General features: G+C 42.8%; 1 protein-coding gene across 3 annotated transcripts; it reads right to left on the reverse strand.

The window, feature by feature from the left end:
• Positions 1-5,414: 5,414 nt before the first annotated feature.
• DDO (D-aspartate oxidase) lies at positions 5,415-16,046 on the reverse strand. Of its 3 annotated transcripts, none has more exons than XM_081186737.1 (5): positions 15,907-16,046; positions 12,677-12,851; positions 11,484-11,592; positions 9,971-10,147; positions 5,415-6,687 (listed from the first exon to the last, which is right to left on the reverse strand). In XM_081186737.1, the coding sequence occupies exons 2-5, from the start codon at positions 12,846-12,848 to the stop codon at positions 6,120-6,122; spliced, it is 1,026 nt and encodes a 341-aa protein (XP_081042863.1). In that variant the 5' UTR covers positions 12,849-12,851; positions 15,907-16,046; the 3' UTR covers positions 5,415-6,119. The 3 variants fall into 3 exon arrangements, with proteins under 3 accessions (XP_081042863.1, XP_081042864.1, XP_081042862.1); XM_081186738.1 differs by lacking the exon at positions 15,907-16,046 and adding an exon at positions 15,820-15,840; XM_081186736.1 differs by lacking the exon at positions 15,907-16,046 and adding an exon at positions 15,115-15,252.
• Between the last annotated feature and the right edge of the window lie 3,731 nt (positions 16,047-19,777).

Below are 19,777 nucleotides of genomic sequence, written 5' to 3' on the forward strand. Positions count from 1 at the left end.
CTTTTACAGAATGCAGCCATCAGGTTGTTAACTGCCATGAATATATCACTCCAGTATTACAAGATCTTTCTGCGTCTTTCGTTATGGGCTCTGTTCAAAGTGCTGTTTTTGACCTTTGAAAGTTTAAATGGCCTGGGGACAGGCTGCCTTCTGCTGCATAAGCCTACTTGTCAGCTGTGGTCATATTCAGATGCCCACTCTGGCTGCCCTTGCTATCAGGAGACACCTGCTGAATTTGAACTTATCAAGCCAGTTGATTGATTTTGTTTAGGTTTGAATTGAGGCAATGGTTTCCTGACCCACTACAGGAGCTAACTAACTCCCCAATGCTATGATAGTTTTGTTATTATCGCTGCTGTTGGGAACTGTCACTTTGCTTATCTTAAGACTGCATACACACCATGTATTTGACGCAACCCACTCCTACAATCCTAAGAACTATAGTTTACCTCTCAAACATCTACAGTTCTCAGCACCCGTAGCAAACTACAGTTGCCAGGATTATTTGGGGGAAGCCATATGGTGCGTATGTAGCTACAATATTTACCTGGAATTGTCACAAGTAGTGCTTATTGCGTTTGGTTTCCATTTGGCCCCATTGCTTGCCATTTTCTCCCTGCACACCAGGGATGGGGAACCTGATGTTGTCAGTCTTAGTCAGCAGGATCAAATGTTATGGATGATGAGAGCTGAGGTCCAGCAATATTTGGAGGGTGACAGATGCTCCTTCCATGCTCTATTCCTGTTATACACTTACCTACCAGTTGACAATAACATTTGCATTTGATGAAGTGGACTTTAGTCCACAAAGGCTTGTGCCATAATATACATGCTAGTTTTTAAGGTGCCAAAAGCCTTAACAATTTTTAAAATCACTGTCAGTATCATTATTTCATTTGCTCCAAGGAGCTCAAAGTGGTATGCATAGTTCTTGCCCTCTCCACTTTATCATTTCAACAACCCTGTGAGGTAGGCTAGGTAGAGATAATTCTCTCCTGAAATAGGTTGACCTGGCACCCTCACCCTTATCCTTCTGGCACCTGGTATAGTCCATTCTGCTTCTTTGGCTTTTAATAGTATTTAAGGCCCTTCTATCTGGTTTGTACCTGCAGTCTTTGTTTGCTTTCTGCTTTTCCTCCCGCTGTTTTAATAGTTTAACAATGGATGCTCTACTTTTATGACGTATTCTGTAATGTTCACTTGCCGTTGTTTTGGAAGCCACCTTCAGGGCTGTTTAAACTCACATTCTGCTATCTGCCTGTTCTGAAACATTGGTAGTTATGCCCAAAGTCCCCACCCCCCACCCCTAACATTTGCAGCTGGAAAGATTTTTAATTTTGAATGTAAAGGCTCAGAGCAACCTTATTTTCTCACCCATTTGCATCACATCTAACGATTAAATATTGACACGGCTGCCTTCGGAAGCATGTTTCACTCCCTGAGGCTAAATATCAAAGGCTATTCTTGTATCAGGCCAGCAATTAGTCTCAACTGTATAAAAAGGAGAAAAATGATATTGAGTAGATACTGCCAGAGGGAACTCTATTTCTAAGTCATTTATTATCGTTCTTTTTTGCACCTACTTCCTGTTATTATTACTGATAATTTCCAGCATTTTACTACTATAGAGTGTATGAGATTAGCAGAATGCCGCCTTTTCCAGGCCAGTAACACTATTAAATAGCACTAGAGATAAGGTAAATGTAGCGACCAGGGGGCTGAAAGGCACTCTCCCAATGCTGTACTCTGGACTTGGTCCTGAATGTAGGGTTGGAACCACTGTAATACAGTGTCCCCAATTCCCAAACCCTGGAGCCAGTCTAGGAGGATACCATGGGTGATGGTATCAAATGCCGACGAGAGATTGAGGAGGAGGAGCAAGGTTGCACTCCCTGCTGTCTGTAAAGGTCATCCATCAGGGCAACCAAGGTTGACTCAGTTCTGTGGCCAGGCCTGAACCCAGATTGGAATGGATCTAAATAATCTGTGTTGGAGGACACAGAATGGTGCTATAGCATCACCCTGGAGGAAAACAGGTTGGTATCTGAAGGAATAACAAATAATGTGTTTCCTTCATAGTAAGAAAGCCTCTTCTCTCATATTTCTTACTGCTTTTCATTTGAAAAGTAAATTAAGTTAGAGAAAGCATTGTAAATTCCTTTCTTTGTGTTGATTTTGACCTTACAACTCTGTTTCAGCCCTGCAATCCATGATTACTAAGAGACTTTTTCCAAAACATGGTGGACAGAGGGATTCAACTGCATAATCCAGTGGTTTTCAACCAGTGTTTGAAAAGGGGTGAGAGGCTGCTGGCTCTGCAAGCAAGGGGTGACATAACTGGGCTCCTGAGCCCCACAGGGGTGCCACAGAAAGAATGTCAAGGGAGCCATGGACCCAAAAAGGTTGAAAACTTCTGGCCTAATCTACAAAAAGTACTGCTTAAATTAACTTTACAATCCGAGCTTGCCTCTCCTGTTGTTTGGCAAAAAATGCAAAGCTGAGAGCTGAATATGAATATGTTCTCTTCCTTTTGTGGGATGCAAGAAAAGCTTGTCTCTATTCCCTTCCTAAATGAATCTTTCGGTGTGCCTAACAAGCCTTGCCAATTTTGCCCCCTGGAGGCGGAACCCCATCTGCTAAACCAGAGACTACTAATTCAAAGTGTTAGCTCTCATCTCACATGAAATTTTAATGGAAGTTAAACTGGAATCTCTTCTCTGTCCCTGAACACCAACCGATCAACTTCCTTGATTGTGCTCTAAGAATATCAATATTCAGTGGTGCAAAGAAAGACTTTCCAAGAGTTGGGGCTATCAAGGTGTCTCTTAAAGTGTTGTTAGTTCATATGTTCTGAAACAATTGGCCTCTGATTTGTATTTGTGAGAGTCAAGCAGTGTGATTTTAGGCATGTCTGCTCATAAGTGAACCTGAGTTCAGTGGGCCTTACTGATACATGTGCATAGAACTGCAGCCTGATTGGCTGACAACAAGAATGTGGACCCTGATGTGATACCCTCCAGATGTTGCTGGACTACAACTCCCATCAGCCCTGACAACTACCTGTGCTGGCTGGGGTGATGGGAGTTGGTGTCCAACAACACATGGAGGGCCAGAGGTTTCCCATTTCTGGCTTGGAAGAAGGGTGAGATGAAAATGTGACTTAATATAGAAATTGTCTTTTTTAGCAGCGCCTATTCTCTGAGGAACAGCATTTGCTCTTGCATTCAGGTGAGCATATTGCATTCCTGCTGATTTCCCAAATGCTCCCCCTTTCATCTCTCTGAAAGAGATCTGAAGGCAAAATTGAACTGGAAACATGGAACAATATTCTTCTCCCTGGAAACGTACAGAAGATAACCAAATGACAGCGACAGAAGCCAGGAATGCAAATAATACATGTGATATATATCCCAAAGAGAAGCACTTTGAAATCCCAGTTGGTTTCCACAGCAATGCTTATAGGCTCCTCCAGACAGCCAATTTATTGAGCGATTCATCCTGATTTGCTTTCACAATCCTTGTGCAGACGGTGGATTATGGAGCATTTGTTCCAATTCCCTGGTATGAGCTTGAATCACTCCCACAAAATACTGTCTGGGGGTGACCTAACCTTCCCCTGAAATCTTTAGGACTTGATACTTTTCTTAGATGTGTAAGATTTATAAATGATTTATAAAGGAAACCTACAGTTTGGGAAGAGGGATGTGGGTGGCGCTGTGGTCTAAACCACTGAGCCTTGGGCGTGCCGATCAGAAAGTCAGCAGTTCAAATCCCCGCAACAGGGTGAGCTCCCATTGCTCGGTCCCAGCTCCTGCCAACCTGGCAGTTCGAAAGCACACCCCCAAAAAAGTGCAAGTAGATTAATAGGTACCACTCCGGTGGAAAGGTAAACAGCATTTCTGTGCACTGGTGTCATGTTCCGTTGTGCCAGAAGCGGCTTAGTCATGCTGGCCACATGACCCAGAAAAACTGTGGAGCGGACAAACGCCAGCTTCTGCAGCCAGTAGAGTGAGATGAGTGCCACACCCCAGATTCGTTCGTGACTGGGCTTAACTGTCAGCGGTCCCTTTACCTTTACAGTTTGGAAGCAGAAGGAAAATGTGAAAGCTTCTCATAAGAAACTAAATTGGGGATAGCCAGCACAGAGGCCTCAGATGTTTACAACTCCTATAATCTCAGCTGGAGATTATGGAAATCATAGTTCGAAACACCTGGACAGTTGGATACCCCAGAGCAAAATGTTTGTGTGTGTGTGCGCGCGCACGCACACACACACGCCAGGTTGCAACTCAGAGCCTGGAACTGGATTGCTGAGGAATGACTGAGGAGGAAGTGAGAGAGAAGCTGCAATCTTCCCATCTCTAGCGCTGCAGCAAGTGGGATTCCAAGTTGGCAGGTATAGTGGATGAAATGAACCAACACAGGGCTAGCTGAGGCTGCTTTCTCTCTTACATCCCGTTGTCTTGAAGCTGTACTTCAAACGCTTGGGCTGCCTGCAATGCTACTCAGCACCAGCAACATCTGAAAATGTTGCTGGGGTGACTATAGCGAGGAATGCGCTGTTCTGTATTCAGGAAAGGTGAGCAGTTTTGCTCAGAGCTACTTGTAAAGAGTTACAGGCAGCGTAATGGTCTGACTATTAAAGCCCAGGAATTTGGCAGCATCGTGCAACAAGCTAGTAACATAAAAGATAACGGCAACTGTAATCTACAACTGCCTGCAGCTTCATGGGCTGCAGCTTATGATATATGGCTCTGCTCTATAGTTTGAAGGATGATGTTTTGGCACTGTGGCCACACACAGCACTTGTTCTAGGATAGCAGATGCCGCTCGTGTGTTCACAAAGGAAGGCTTCTGCATAGCCACCCAGGGCTTCTTGGGAGGAAGGTGCAGGATATAAATTTCATAAATAAATAGCCATCATTGGGAAAGCTTCCACCATGAACAAAGACATGCACTAAAAAGAAACAGCTGCAGAGTTTTTCCCATTCAAAATAGGAGACGGTTAGTCAGCCCATCACATTGGCAAAGTCCGCCCCTTGCCCTTTTTTTTTTATCCACAAGCCCCACTGAAATAAATGGGAGGCTGGTCTTCATTTCAGCGAAGTATGTGCTGAATAACCCCCCTGGGGCTTGCTCCCTGTGCTTCTTACCAGTATATTGGCTTCTGCAGAGGAAATCCTTTATTAAGAAGATGTTCAGAACAGAAGAATGAGCGGAAGAATGATTGGCAGCAGGGGATTGGTATGGGATGCTGGGTGGAGTCAGAGTGAGTGACAGGCGGAGTCAATTGATAGAGATCATTGGAGAGTGGAGAATGACGCAGAGGAGGAATTAGCAGAGTGTTAGGGAGAGCAGTGAGCTGAGTCAGAGTGGTGTCAGAGCTGCTGAAGAGAAGAGACAAGCATGCCAGGTTATGACAGCATAATTCTTTGTTATTCTATATTAAAAGTCCACTTGCTTGGATGGCGCTCCATCCAAAATTATATACCAATTTTAAATTTATGAATGTATTCTGGTCTGGGGGATTCCAAGTTAGCAGATCTCACTCCACATACTGATTTTGAATTGCAGCCAATAAAGGGAAAATCTGATTCCTCCATGTAAAGGAGTAGGTGGTGACAGCAGGTTGCTCTGGGAAATATTGGGGGAAGTCTGGCCTGGACCTTGTAGGAGACTCTTGGAATGCCACAGTGCTGTAGCTTCTGAACCATCCAAGACATCCCTGGTTTTTAAAGACAGAGATACCATGCGGAGCATCCCTCATTCCCAAGCACCTTAAATAGGGCTCAAATAAGTGACTGATCCAATGCTGCCCTCTGCTGGTGAAATGGAGCTGCACAACAGAAATTTTCGCAAGGATTGGGGACTCAATATTTTGTATTCAAGTGCATTACAGATTAAACACTGCAGACAGAACCTCCCCTCCCATCACCTTTCAGCCAGTTCTCACATTCCCCTGCTGGCCATCAAGTGCTCAGCTGTCAAGAGAGAGATGCCTCTGTAAATCAACCCAATGGCATTTTTCCTGACCGGATTTCAAAACTAACACACTAATCCAATTTATATCAGTAATTACTGAGAGAGAGAAATGAGAAGATGAACGTTCACCTTACAGGCTACAGTTTTGCCTTATGCCTTGGCATTTCAAGGGCTGCAATGCACTCTTTAACCAGCTGGGTTGCTTCCTTAGCTGTACCCTGGTGCACGGAAAATCCACCGCCCCCATGTCCGTAATTGTGCACCACCAGAAGCTTTCCACTGCCTCGAACCAGGATCTCTTTCTGGACTCTCACGGCTGACCTGGATGGCCTCAGGCCCACCCTCACCTTTATATCCTGAGCTGCCTGAAGGGATGGCTCAAGAGCGCAACATCGGCCAAATATGTCTTTGCTGGTACTGGGATCTGGAGACAGCTTCCAGTTGCCTTTTTGCCGTGTCCCACCTAACGTTATGTTGTGCATCCCTGGGTAGATGTAGGTTAATCCATCGCCGTCCCGAATGAAATGTGTTACCCAAGGGGCCTTGACCTTGAGAGCCTGACCTCTGACGGGGTGTATCTCGAGGTCACCCACGAGCTTCCTGGAGCCAATGCCAGAGCAATTCACTATGATGTCATAGTCACTCCGCAGCTCCCACAGGTCTTCGATTTTTCTAGCATGTACCTGGCCCCCATTTCTTTTCAGCCTGCAAAGGGGAAAAAAATCAAGAGGTGAAATCATTATCTATCAGTGTGAATGTTTTGCCTGGCTGTTACGCAGGCCAAGGATATAAGATAATTTAGATGGTCTTTGACTAGTGTGAAATAGAAAGATGGAAAGAAAAAAACAGAAAGGTTCCAACATGCAATCCAGATAATCTCATTTTACTTTTTTTAAAAAGAAACTGTTGAGAAGAAAAACCAGTGAAGAGATTGGAAAACCTTATGGAACAGAATTGTACACAAGTCAAATGGGATTCATTTGTTTAGGGAAGTTTTTAACGTTTGAAGGTTTATTCTGTTTTTAGTGTTCTGTTGGGAGCTGCCTGGAGTGACTGGGGAAACCCAGCCAGATGGGCAGGGTATAAATAATAAAATTAATTAACAGTTAAAATTAAAGCATGCATTTATAGACATGATGCTCAGTATATCCTATCGCTGAGTATATCCTATCTCCTTCAGCTATCAGTTCATAGCCACCAGTTCAGTCAAGAGATAAAGTATCCATTCAAATTGTAGAATATCTCATTTATGTAAAGATTCAGGTAGGCAGTCGTGTTGGTCTGATGCAGTCGAAATATATTTAAAAATATAAAAAATTGTCCAGTAGCACCTTAGAGACCAACTAAGTTTGTTCTTGGTATAAGCTTTCGTGTGCATGCACACTTCTTCAGATACAGTACACACTTCTTCATTTGTGTAAAGTTAGTGGAACAAAAATCAAAAAGTGTGGCTGCTGTGTGCGTGTTTTGGCAAGTCCCAATGACTCTACAATGTAAGCAGGAAAAATATGCAATTTGAAAAGAATAACAAAGGACTGAACAAGTGGGAAATGTACAACTAATCACAGGTTAGGTGGTCTCCTTCATTCTCCAGCAAAGAGCAGTTTTTCCAGGGATCAGGAAAAGTGCTGAGTCAAGATCCAAAGTATCATGCAATTAGTTTTGTGCACCCACAAGAACTTTAGACTTCTGTTTCTTGCACAGTTGCCCACCAATCCACATGTCAATTATGGAACTGAGGAGACTTTCAGAGCTGTTCGTGATTTGGTGCTGGAGATTGCTGTTCAGAAAAACAGAAGGTTTTTTTGTTTTTTTTAACCCACTGCGCAAGCTTCTGCTACTTAAAGCAGAAGCTTGCCTGCACAATCCTACCAATGATTCTCACTCCTCTGTGTTTTAATTCCGAGTCTGTTTTACATAAGAGGCTGAGCTGCACTGCCTGCCTGTTTGCTCTCTGTTTGCCCAATTTGAGGTGGAGGTGGTGTGTAAAGACCTATACAGATTAAGACTCAGGAATTTGAAGGAGCTCCTCTCTCACCATCTGCCAGCCCAGGCCTTAAGATTTATATGAAAGGCCCTGCCTGAAGCTCTATTAACAGTGGTGGTTCATGGTTATGATGGCACAGAACAAGACCTTCTCTCTTGTGACTCTGCAACTGTGGAACTCTCCCCCTTGGAAGATAAAAGCTTCCCACCCCCCAACACCAGCCTCCCGCCATCACATAAAGATGTGTACTTTTTTCTTCAGGTCTTTGGAGCTAATGAATTGATCTTCAGCAGATGGATTGGTTGCTTTTATTATCGTTATTGGTTTTGTTTGACATTAAAGTATCAATATAACATTGTGAACCGCCTGTGAACCTGCCGGTTGAAGTGCGGGTTATAAACACTATAAATCATCATCATCAAAAATGCACTGAATAAAGTTAGAGAACAGAGCTTTGAGGGAAGCTGCATTTCCCAGGGGTGTTTTGTGCTCTTACAAAACATCTGTTCAGTTGCAAACACATGTGCTAGGCTGGTAATAAAAGGACACAGAAACCCACATAGATCAAAATTACAGGAAACTGCTCATTGTGCCCATCCTTGAAAAAGCAAAAGCACATTTCCCATCTACCTCTACCAGAAAATAATGCATCCCAGTGTCAGGCTAAAGCAGGATACAAGAGCTGATGGACATTAAGTTGGCCCTTGGTTTATGCTGAAATCTCACTTGTCTGTGCCGCACCAATGCATCCTCACAGGTGGGCACAATTCTTTTTAAAAAAATCATGACCCTCTTGTGCCTTCAACAAATCAGTTGTTCATGGGACGTGCCCCCTCTCAGTGGCAATCCTTTTACTGTGAGGCAAAGGTGTTTTTGTTTTCCCAGGTTTTTTTTTTCATTTTAGTTTTTTTTTTTAAGCTATTGCAATGTTTATGCAGCTGAAAATTATGCTGCCGTGGAACTGAATGCATCAGAAGGTGGTAGACTCTTAATTCCTTTGGTCTGAAGAAGAGGCTGCTCATCATTTATGCTGCAGCTGCATCTCCTGAAGTGGAAGCGGCTTTGAGGTCACTCCCAATTTAATGTTTCTGAAGTTTGTTGTGACAGTCGAAAAGTAGCCGACGTGCCCCAATCAAAACTCTTCTTGCCTACAGAAGTGGCTCGTGGGTTCCAGCCAAGTGCTTATGATTGATTCTCTTTTTGTATCTTTTGATGAACAGCACCATAAATAGTGCTCAGGGCACTTGAGGGTACACAATAAATTACACATCTAATAGACACTTCCTTCTGACCCACTCAGTGGAAGAAATCTTAATCATTTGTTTCAGCTACTTGGACACCATCCTTCAAACGGGCCTATCAGCAAAACAGCATTTATTTGAGTGAGTTTTGTGCCAATGACTCGCTCTGAGGATCAGGCAGCTCCTTTGGGAAATTACAAGAGTGTAAGACAGAAATGAGGGGCAGCAGAGGCCTTTGCCCACAGGCCTGCCTGACAGATACTAAATGGATTCTGCAATTTAGTTGAGCGTCGGCACCACTTTCAGGACTGTTTAAAAAATGAAACATGACAAGGCATGAGTTCCCTGTGAGGTTGCTCATATGTCAGAACAGCACACTGGAAGAATAAAGAGCACTCAGCGTGTGATTGCTTTGAAGCAAAACTGCCAGCCCATGTTGTAACATGGTGTAAGAATAGAAGTGCTATTGCATTACAACCAGGGAGCACTTTCTTAACATTTGGTCTTTGTTTCACTTTGCATCACATCACCACAATAAGAAAATGGCAGTGTGTTGAAAGCTGAGACAGGGAAGCTGTGGTCCTACAATCCCCATCATCCCTGACCAGACAAAGGGCCATCACATTCTGCTTGTGAGCATGCAGAGACATCTGTCTGGCTGCTGGTGGAGGCAGGATGCTCAGATAGAAGGATCTTGGTCTTATCCAATAATACGGTTCTTTCATTTGTTATAGCAAGGTGTCCATCCAAACACTCATACCTTTTCTCCAGCCAAAGCAAATAGGGTGGGCAGTCACACTTCAGTGTAGTAAAGGCCTGACCACATTTGTGCTGCGGAAATTTCTTCATTTCCTGTTCAGTCATCGAGCGAAACCCCAGAACCACATCAGACCAGAATGGAGGCTTCTCTTCAGGAATGGTTTTAAAGATCTGCCAGCTCATAGACATGAAAGGGAGGAGGAACGTAAAACACACAGCCATTCTGTTCTGTTACATTTATTGGAAAATCATTATCTAAGAACAAAATTATTTCATATAATTGTGGTTGGGGTTTTTTTTTGGGGGGGGGGTAGTTCCGTGCTCCTGCTACACCTGTTCCTAAGATGTATTTCCCCCGATTACCAAACTAGGGCCTTTGTAAAGTCCACAAGCTGGGCTTAGTGGCAACAGTCCTCTCCTGCTGTTGCTCTACTGCTTTTAATATGAAGCTGTTAAACAGCCACCATGATGAATAGCCATTGGGAGACCACTCCCAAATAAATTTCTACCATTCATTCATATGATACCAAAACATGTGCATATGTGACAGTGGGGGGAAACAGATACCACACTGAGAGCAGCATATCCCAAGGGTTCCATTTAGGATGCTATTTTCACAGAATTGCATGGGGGGGAGTAATTTTGTTTGTTTGTTATTATGGCATGTATTTTCATGTTTTTATATTGCAAACCACCTTGTGATATTCAGATGAAGGCTGGTATAGAAATTTAAATCATCATCATCATAGAATCATAGAGTTGGAAGGGACCTCAAGAGTCATCTAGTCCAAACCCCTGCAATGCAGGAATCTCAAGTAAAGCATCCATGACAGATGGCCATCCAACCTCTATTAAAAATCTCCAATGAAGGAGAGTCTACCGCCTCCCTAGGGAGTTTGCTAGTGCCACTGTTGAACACCTCTTACTGTGAGAAAGTTCTTCCTGATGTTTGGTCAGAATTTCCTTTCTTGTAACTTGAAGCCATTGGTTCAGGTCCTACTTACCCTCCAGAGCAGGAGAAAACCAACTTGCTCCAGGTGACACCGTTTTAGATATTTGAAGGTAGCTATCATATCTCCTCTCAGACTCCTCTTTTTCAGGCTAAACATACCCAGCTCCTTCAACTGTTCCTCATAAGGCTTGGTTTCCAGACCCTTGATCATGCCCTCCTCTGCACGTGTTCCAGCTTGTAAATGTCCATCTTAAATTGTGGCGTCCAAAACCGGACACAGTATTCAGTAATACTAGTAATTCATGAGCGCATATTGGTTTTGTCTCTTCCCCTTTCTAAAACATGGCCACAAAATACAATTCCAATGCATGCATTTTTATGTGCTTATTGTATTTATACCCCACCTTTCTTCCTCAAGTCAGTGTACATTGGGTTCCTACCCAGACAGTCACACAGGCACTGTCCAGACCTTCACTGCTTTATGTGCCTTGGACTCTGCTTGGCCAACAGGCTTGCCTATCCCTCTGCTTTTAGTAAGCATAGTACAGCCTTCCTTATTTACCCAGAGACCAAATGAATCCCAGCCTCTGAAGCTTCTGAGGAATTACAGATTACTGACAGGTAGTCAAAGGTCTCCTTAAACCACTGCTTCTGTTGATGAACCGGTGTGTCTGCACAGCAGAAAGAAAACACATTTTAAATGATGTTTTAAATTTATAGTTTCATATCTCTATTCTCCATACTCAGCGAAACATCTAGAATACAATAGAGCTTGACGGTGGTTTGATTTGTAATCTAGTCTTGCAAAGTGATTGCTGCTTCTTCCTGTAAAATACTGACCACCTTCATACGTAGTTGAACGGATATATTTTCCAGCTTCTGTGATGTATGTAACATGGCCAAATAAACAATGCAAATATTTCTGCCTGGAAGCAAAGTGTACGTACAGAGTCCAGAACAGGGAAGAGTCTTGCATGCAGCAATAGGGGTACTATGACAGGCACTGTGTACTCTTTGGATGGAGTTTTGAAATGACCCTAGCCTGGCAATATTACAAAGAATGTTAGTAGCTTATTGATTGGGTGCAAGTGCAATGTGTAATATTTTAGATTTGGTACTTTTTCTCCTTATAGAACTACTGTAAAGAGAGAGAGAGACCTACAGTTGATGCTAAACATATGTGGAGGTTATGTTCCAGGGATAATGCATAAAGTCAAAATCATGAATAAAACATACTCTCCCTGCACCTCTGAACACGCTCCCAAGGTGAGTGCAATGGTGGGAGGGATCCTTTTTGGCCATGCATATAAAGCTGGATTTGCACAAGTTAAACATGTGTAAGTTGTGAGTCAACTGTACATACATCTCAATTTGGCAATAGCGGCACTCATTTCACAGCAACCACTTCAGTGTTTTGTTGCTCGTGGTGCACTGATCCACTTGTCATGGAATCAGCCCTGAAAACTACAGTTACCCCTCTCTGAAGCCCGTTTTGGGAGCTGATAGTAAGTACAGAAAATCATCTGGAGGATGCTGAAGACGCACCTCTTTACCTTCAATTTTGACACTTGGGGTGTTATGTTTAGGACCCACCTTATTTTTATTGTTGTAAGTTGCTTAAAACCATTTTTAATATTGTGTTTTAATGTTGTAACCCACCCTGGGACCTTAGGAAGGGCGGAAAACAAATAAATACATAAGGTAAATATCTATGCCTATTTACATTTTGCATCTTAGGAAGGAAATTCTACTCACCTGGGTAAATATGAGGAATGAGCATCCCAGCAGCTACATCACTTGTTGTATTGGGGGTAAACCTGTCAGCAATGACAGTCACGCTGCAGTCTGAGACAGATTCCGAAATGCAAACAGCAGTAGAGAGGCCAATGAGCCCTGCACCAATGACTGCAATCTTTGCCTTGGACATGTTCTGTTATGAGAAGTGGAAGGAGAAAAAAAAGGGGGGGGTGAAAATAAAATTCTAAAGACAAAACAAGGATTTTTTATATGATTTTTTTTTTTAAAAAAATAATAATCTAAGAATACTTTTAAAAAAATCTGTCCATTGCGGAACAAGATATGGAGGGCTCTTAATCCATAGATATCTTAAGAGGGATTAGCATAGGGGACCTCACCCATGCTCTTGATTGAATAGGTTCTTCTGGAAATAAAGCTTAAGAGGTATCCGTTCAGCTTCATTGACAGCACCTGGCACTTTTGGGCAGTTTCTTGGATCCCAGCCACCTGGCAAGGTCCATTAGTCTGGATGCGTTTTCACTCAGCTACAGGCTTCCTTAGCAGTGGCTCACAGCCTTCTTAATTTCCTACTATGCCTCAGAGCAATGGTACACTAGGGTTATTGCGAGACTTAAAAGGGTCGCTCACTGTTGTTGCTGCAAGATAAGCCCTGGTCAGAGGTGTAACAATGCAGACTGGGACCCACTGGATAGGACTTTGCTGAAGGCCCTTTCAAAACTACAGCAGCTCTGCCACTGTTTAAATAACAAAGTAAAGAGAAGATGGAGTATGCAAGCAAGCACAATTTCTTCTCTAAACTAAAACACAGCCAATCAGCCAGTCATTCCTTTGAGTGGAACAAAAGGTCAACATGAAACTGCACAATGTCCAACTACACATCTGCAAACAGTGTCTGCAAAAGATACCATCTGTGAAGAAGAGAAAGTCACCCCAAAGCATGGGGCAACATCAATATTCAGTATTGTGTCTTTGACAGTCCTGGCAAAATGCAGAGATTTTGTATTCATAGCATATTCATATTCATCGAATCTCCTGTTGCTTTGATAGCCATGGCATTCATGTTAGAACAGTTTATGGATCAACAAGTACTTTAAAAAAATCTAGTAGAGAGTGGCCTTCGTACCCTGCTTTAAAACATCTTAGGTTTTGAACTTCCTTTGAACTTTGCACATGACAAGTAGAATTTGGTTGATAATTCCCCAAAGTTTATTTCTGATAAAAGAGTACCAATGGAAAGAACAAGTATTTGTTTTTTTCCCTTCTAAGAAACAGCAACAGCATGATTGAGATCAATATTTTCTCAAAATATTTTGGCATTTCAGTTCTCCCCAGCCTGACTGTTGAAAAATCAAATGAGGAAAACTTTAGTAGATCTGGTTCCTTTGTTTAAATCTTCCATAACATGTTTTAGCTGCTGGTTTACTTTAGATTAAATTCCTGCTTACCATTACCCTCTGATATTTTGTGTCTTTTTTCTTTTTTGGTGGGGAAGGCCACCATGCTCCTTAGAGCTATGTTATGCTTTCTCTATAATACAGATATACTAAGGAAGAGGGAGATCATTAAACCTTCCCAGTGAGCATACATAATTTATCAGAGGCAAGGGCCCTGACACTTTTTCCTAATATGAACTGAGTTTAGACTATTCCATTTCTTTAATCTGCATGTTTTCTTCTCTCTCTCCCTCCTCTCCAGTCCAACAACAAAAAAGAACAATTCTAATGAATGCACAACAGAGCCACTCTTATGATGAATGAATATGATCAAATGTTTACTGCTTGCAGTCATAGGCCAACACACAGAGGAGAGGTAAAAGAGGAAATGTCTGAAAGAGACATACAATGTGTACAATTAAACTACCAGTTCACAGTTCATCATACAAAGCATGATATAAATAGCTGTTAATAACAACTTCCAAAGGTTTCTAGCTGTTTAGTTTGGTGAACCAACTTTGCAATTTACCTACACATTATTTTTTAAAACCTGCACAGATTTTTGTGTTTGTTGTGTGTGTTGCAGTTGGAAACAATCAAGTCAAAGTGGAAATATTTCTGCCCTTCCACAGAATAGAGAAGGCACCTCCATCAACAAAACACATTTCAATATATGTATAGTACTGTAAAATGTTTGGCACTGAAAAACATGAACATTCGATGCCTTATAAAATTAGGAAATAAGATTTTTAAAAAAGGTTTTTCACATTTGTACTGCACTCTTCATCTAATGAACTCAGGGCTGCATACATGGGATCAAGCCCATTTTACTGTCAGATTACGGTATACTAGGCTTGAGATTTGGTGGGTTTCATGGTTGTGTAAGGTCTGTCCAGCAAAATTCTGTCCACTAATGCTATGGAGCATATCATACACTTTTATACTGGTCCAAAAATAACAAGAACCCTGCAGGATATTAAAGCCGAATATATTTATTATGACGTCAGTTTTTGTAGAGGTGTGCTGCAGTGGATTCCAGTCCATGAAAGTTCGTGCAGTTCTAAATCTGATAATCTTTCAGGGTGCCAAGAAACTGCTGCTTATGCTGCAAAACACTTAACGTTGCTACCCCTTCTTGAGGTTACAATGGTCCAGTAGGCTGAGGAAATAAGGAAACAAGGGTTTTGCCCCAGAGTACTAAGTCGTCTTTTGCAAAGGGATCAAATATTTACTTCACTCATTCTAATGCACATCAATATCTGACTTTTGTCTTCTGGGTTTCTGGGGTTTTTCCTGTTGTTATTCTGTCTCTCACAGCTACAATAAACCTACCATTAAAATTATGGACTGGTCATTTCTTCGTTAGGGGGCAAACGGGCAAATTTAGCAGAGGATCAAATACTTCCCCCCCCCTCACTGTACTAGTCCCAGCCCCTGCCGTTTGTGCAGCACACTTTTAAACAGGGCTCAATTTCTGTTCAGAAACGTTGCAAAAAACACGATTTGACAAATGATCTCTGACCAGTCAAAAACGCGGCAGTATTTTCAGCCAACTGCTTAGAATGCGGATAAGAGCAGGAGCTATGAAGCGGGATAGTATTAAAAGTAAAAAGTAAAAATCCACAAAGCTCTCCGCCCTCCCCTTTCTCCAGGAACCGGCTTTATAATAATATGTAGGTTCACAGCGTACAATGGATCTACATTTACGTGGATAGACGGACTAGGGGAGTTCACGGGTTTTCCCGCTCATTCTGACGAGCCGCGGACAACCGCGGGAGAGAGGCTAAAAAATACCTTTCCTTTCAAAAGAATCCGGACCCTTTCCGACAAAGTGGCGCTTCCCCACTAAAGGTTTCCAGGCCACGGACGCGACCATTAGAAGGGGACGGAGGGGAAACGCAGGCTCGGAGGGCGGAGCAATCGCCAGAAGACGGCTCTGCTCATTCCCGATTGGTCAGCAGCGGCGGGTTTCGGCGACTCCACGGGCTCGAGGGTGGCCCGTTTCGTGCTCCCTCCCGCTGAGCCTCGCTCCTTGCAACGAGTGTTGCACTGGTGTTTTGGATTCGTCCGACTGGATCCCTGTCGCCGAGTGTCCATGGTCCCTTCAAGGGAAACTGCTTCAGTTGTCTCGTTGCATGATTTTAATTGGTGCTACTGGGCAACATAGCTGTCAACTTTTCCCCTTTTTTTAAGGGAAATTCCCTTATTCCGAATACGATTACTCGCAAGAAAAGGGAAAAGTTGACAGCTATGCTGGGCAACGAAGTCAAAATAAGAGTCGCAAGGTTAAATATTAAACCAGAGGCAGTTTATTCATGGCCGGATTATAATGGTTGCAATTGGAATTACTGCGCCAGGGCTTTTGTCTGCAAGGGACCCAGGGAATGTTTCACGCTCTTGTGTGTCAGTCTCCAGGTGGGAGTAAGCTACAGTTCCCGAGATTCGGGTGTGCAGCCTTGTGTTTTAAATGTATGGTGTAGCTGTTACATACAGGTTTCCATTACCTCTCAGAGGAAAATCTGTTAAAGCTCCTCTCTTCAGATATGTCTATCAGAGCTTCTGCCAAAGGTTTATTTATACATGAGTGGGCCAACCCAAGTGGCCACCCCACTCCAAATTTCCAGCAAACATATGGAAGGAGGCTTTGACTGAAACCCCTCCCTTTGAATTGGAGCATCCTAATAATTTGTATTGTTTGTGGACTGGTGCCTCTCCCAAGCTGGCAGTGAGTCACAAAACATATTAGAATACAGTTCAAAAAAATCTACTGGTTGCAAATGCAACATGCATAATAATAATAATAATAATAATTTATTATTTATACCCCACCCATCTGGCTGGGCCTCCCCAGCCACTCTGGGCGGCTTCCATAAAAACCAAAAATACAGTAAAATATCACACGTTAAAAACTTCCTTGAACAGGGCTGCCTTAAGATGTCTTCTGAATGTCAGGTAGTTGTTTATCGCTTTGACATCTGCTGGAAGGGCGTTCCACAGGGCGGGCGCCACTACCGAGAAGGCCCTCTGCCTGGTTCCCTGTAGCTTTGCTTCTCGCAATGAGGGAACCGCCAGAAGGCCCTCGGCGCTGGACCTCAGCGTCCGGGCAGAATGATGGGGGTGGAGACGCTCCTTCAGGTATACTGGACCGAGGCCGTTTAGGGTTTTAAAGGTCAGCACCAACACTTTGAATTGTGCTCGGAAACGTACTGGGAGCCAATGTAGGTCTTTCAAGACCGGTGTTATATGGTCTCGGCGGCCGCCCCCAGTCACCAGTCTAGCTGCCGCAAATGATTATTTGGTTCAATCTCTTGCCAAAATGATACAATATGATTAGATGTGTCGCATATGGTCACAGTGCAACATAGATTTAAGTACTGTGCTGGATCGTAGCCAAAATTCATATTTGCTTTATGATCAGAATGTTTCAAGTTGCTAGTTATATTGAATATATTTTATGTTTATTTTTATATCTTTAGGGCCAACTATTTACATGAAGGCTGTTCCAGGTGGGTAAAGAGGTTTATGCCATGTGTAGATGTAGGATTCCTCAGAAGCTGGGAAGAGCAAATTAATACTCCATATATCTGGGTCCTTGGTTATGTATGCAATAGGAGCTCTTTTCCAGAAATGTAGGAAGCCCTTCCCTATACTTACTTTCTTGTTGGAAGGGAATCTAATGCGGATATTCTCTTTCATCAATGGTCAAATCATCACTTTGCACTTTGGGAGCAATTAGATGCATAGTACATGTGTAAATTTGTTTTCAGTCAAAACAAAAAGATGGCCAGATAGCAAAGGAGGAAGTGCCATTTCAATCAGCAGCCAGACAACTCCATTTTGCAGTAGCCAATGTGTGTCTCTACTAACAAGTCATGAGGATATCTTGTAACAGTGTGTGAAAAGATCATCTATGGTTTTTCCTGGAACAGATGTTCTCTTTCACAAGATTGGGTTTCATAAGAATATGGATTTATGGAGTGGTGATGTCATCCAATAACTGAAAATATGGCAGTGAAATCAAGTGACAAACATCATGCCCTCAGCTTCAGAACCCAGGATACTGTTTTAATTATAGAAAATGAATGTTTGGTTTTTTCTATGAAGTAATAGACATAAATGATTGTCCAATGTGTAAATCTGTGTACCACTAACTGTGAAAGTGATAACATTGTGTTTTAAAAATTTCTTTATAATTGAAACTGTATATAATTGGCCTGCACACCTACACCCACCCACCCACCTTTCCAGAACCACAGTCTTTATCCCCTAGCCTTTGAAAGGGCTGACACAGACAAAATGGGGCATATGAGAAATGGAGAGTCTCAATCACTGGAGTCAGGAGGGTTCAAGAATCAGGGAGGGAGAAGGGGGTGTTGGTGGGAAGAAGTCAAAGTATTCTCTTGGGCAGTGGTTCTCAACTGGTGGTCTGTGGACCCCAGGGGGTCTGCATAACCTACCAAGGAGTTCAGTAGTACCATTCATCTAACAAAAACTAACACAGAGATATCAAAAATTTCAAAAGTAAGGGGAGGGGGTCATAGCTTGGCTTTCAAAAAACAGGGTCTGCAGTACTTAGCTAATTAGGAACCACTGCCTAGTGGTCTCAATATTAGAGTTTGCTGCTGTTGTTCAAGGAAATACGTGTTTCCTTTAATGCTGCCTCAGAAATATGTTGTAGCATACATTTTGCACAGTCGAGCTTTAGTAGTTTCACACAAGGGTTTCTGCTTCTTTGCTAACTTTACCTTAGTCCACTTGCTTCCCTGCACAGTGAAACACCCATGAACAAGAAGCTTGCAAGCAGCTGCTAGAGGTTCAGAATGTGAAGGAGTTGCTAGCAAGCTGAAAGCCTGTCTCAGGGAACTGACATGCCCTTGTGAGGTGGATGGCTGTACCTCTAGGATGGGTGATCAGAAGGTGATGGCAGGAGGTGTCCTTGTTGAAACTTGGGACAGATGTGCCAGGATGCTTTGCTGAGAAAATGAAACTACAAAGAAAGGAAAGAGCAACAGGGCACAGCTGGGGAGCCAGAGGAAGAGGAAGGGAGAGGCCAAGGAGATCTGAACACACGAGAAAGTTAAAAGTGGGGAAGCAGAGGAGGAGGAGGACAAACAGGGCTTGGCAAGGCCCTTCCCTCTGAAGCCACAGGGGAATCATTGTGGAAACCAAAGGCTGAGATTGTAGCAGCTGATTCCCCTCAAACTGTTTTCTTTGTTAAAATGGCTGGGAAAGTTGCATTTCCAACAGGAACAGAAATTAATTGTGAGAGAGCTGCAGGGGTAAACGTAAGATAAATGATTGAAGAATATCCAAAAAGCTTTGTTTTGAAGACTCAACACATATTTTTTTAAAAAAAGCCTAGTATGTATAAACATATGCATATGTAGAACACATCCAGCAAAAGACCTGTGGCCTGGTGACCCCAGCCTCTGCTCTGCAAAGTAGTCAAGCACATGTCCTTAGTTTTAACTGAGGGTGGTAAAGAAACTCTCCAGGGTCAAAACTACGTGTTACTTTAACCATTTTAAAAAGAAATTAGCAAGCTTAAGAGCTATCATTCCTCTTTATTAATAAAACAGCAGCAATGAGGGAGGGCCTTTCCAGATTGGGACAATGGTTAACTCTTTCCCTTATGCCATTTTCACACTGACAATTGGCCCCAGAA

The sequence above is a fragment of the Podarcis bocagei genome, assembly GCF_964188305.1.
Source record: "Podarcis bocagei genome assembly, chromosome: 3".
NCBI classification, from domain to species: domain Eukaryota; kingdom Metazoa; phylum Chordata; class Lepidosauria; order Squamata; family Lacertidae; genus Podarcis; species Podarcis bocagei.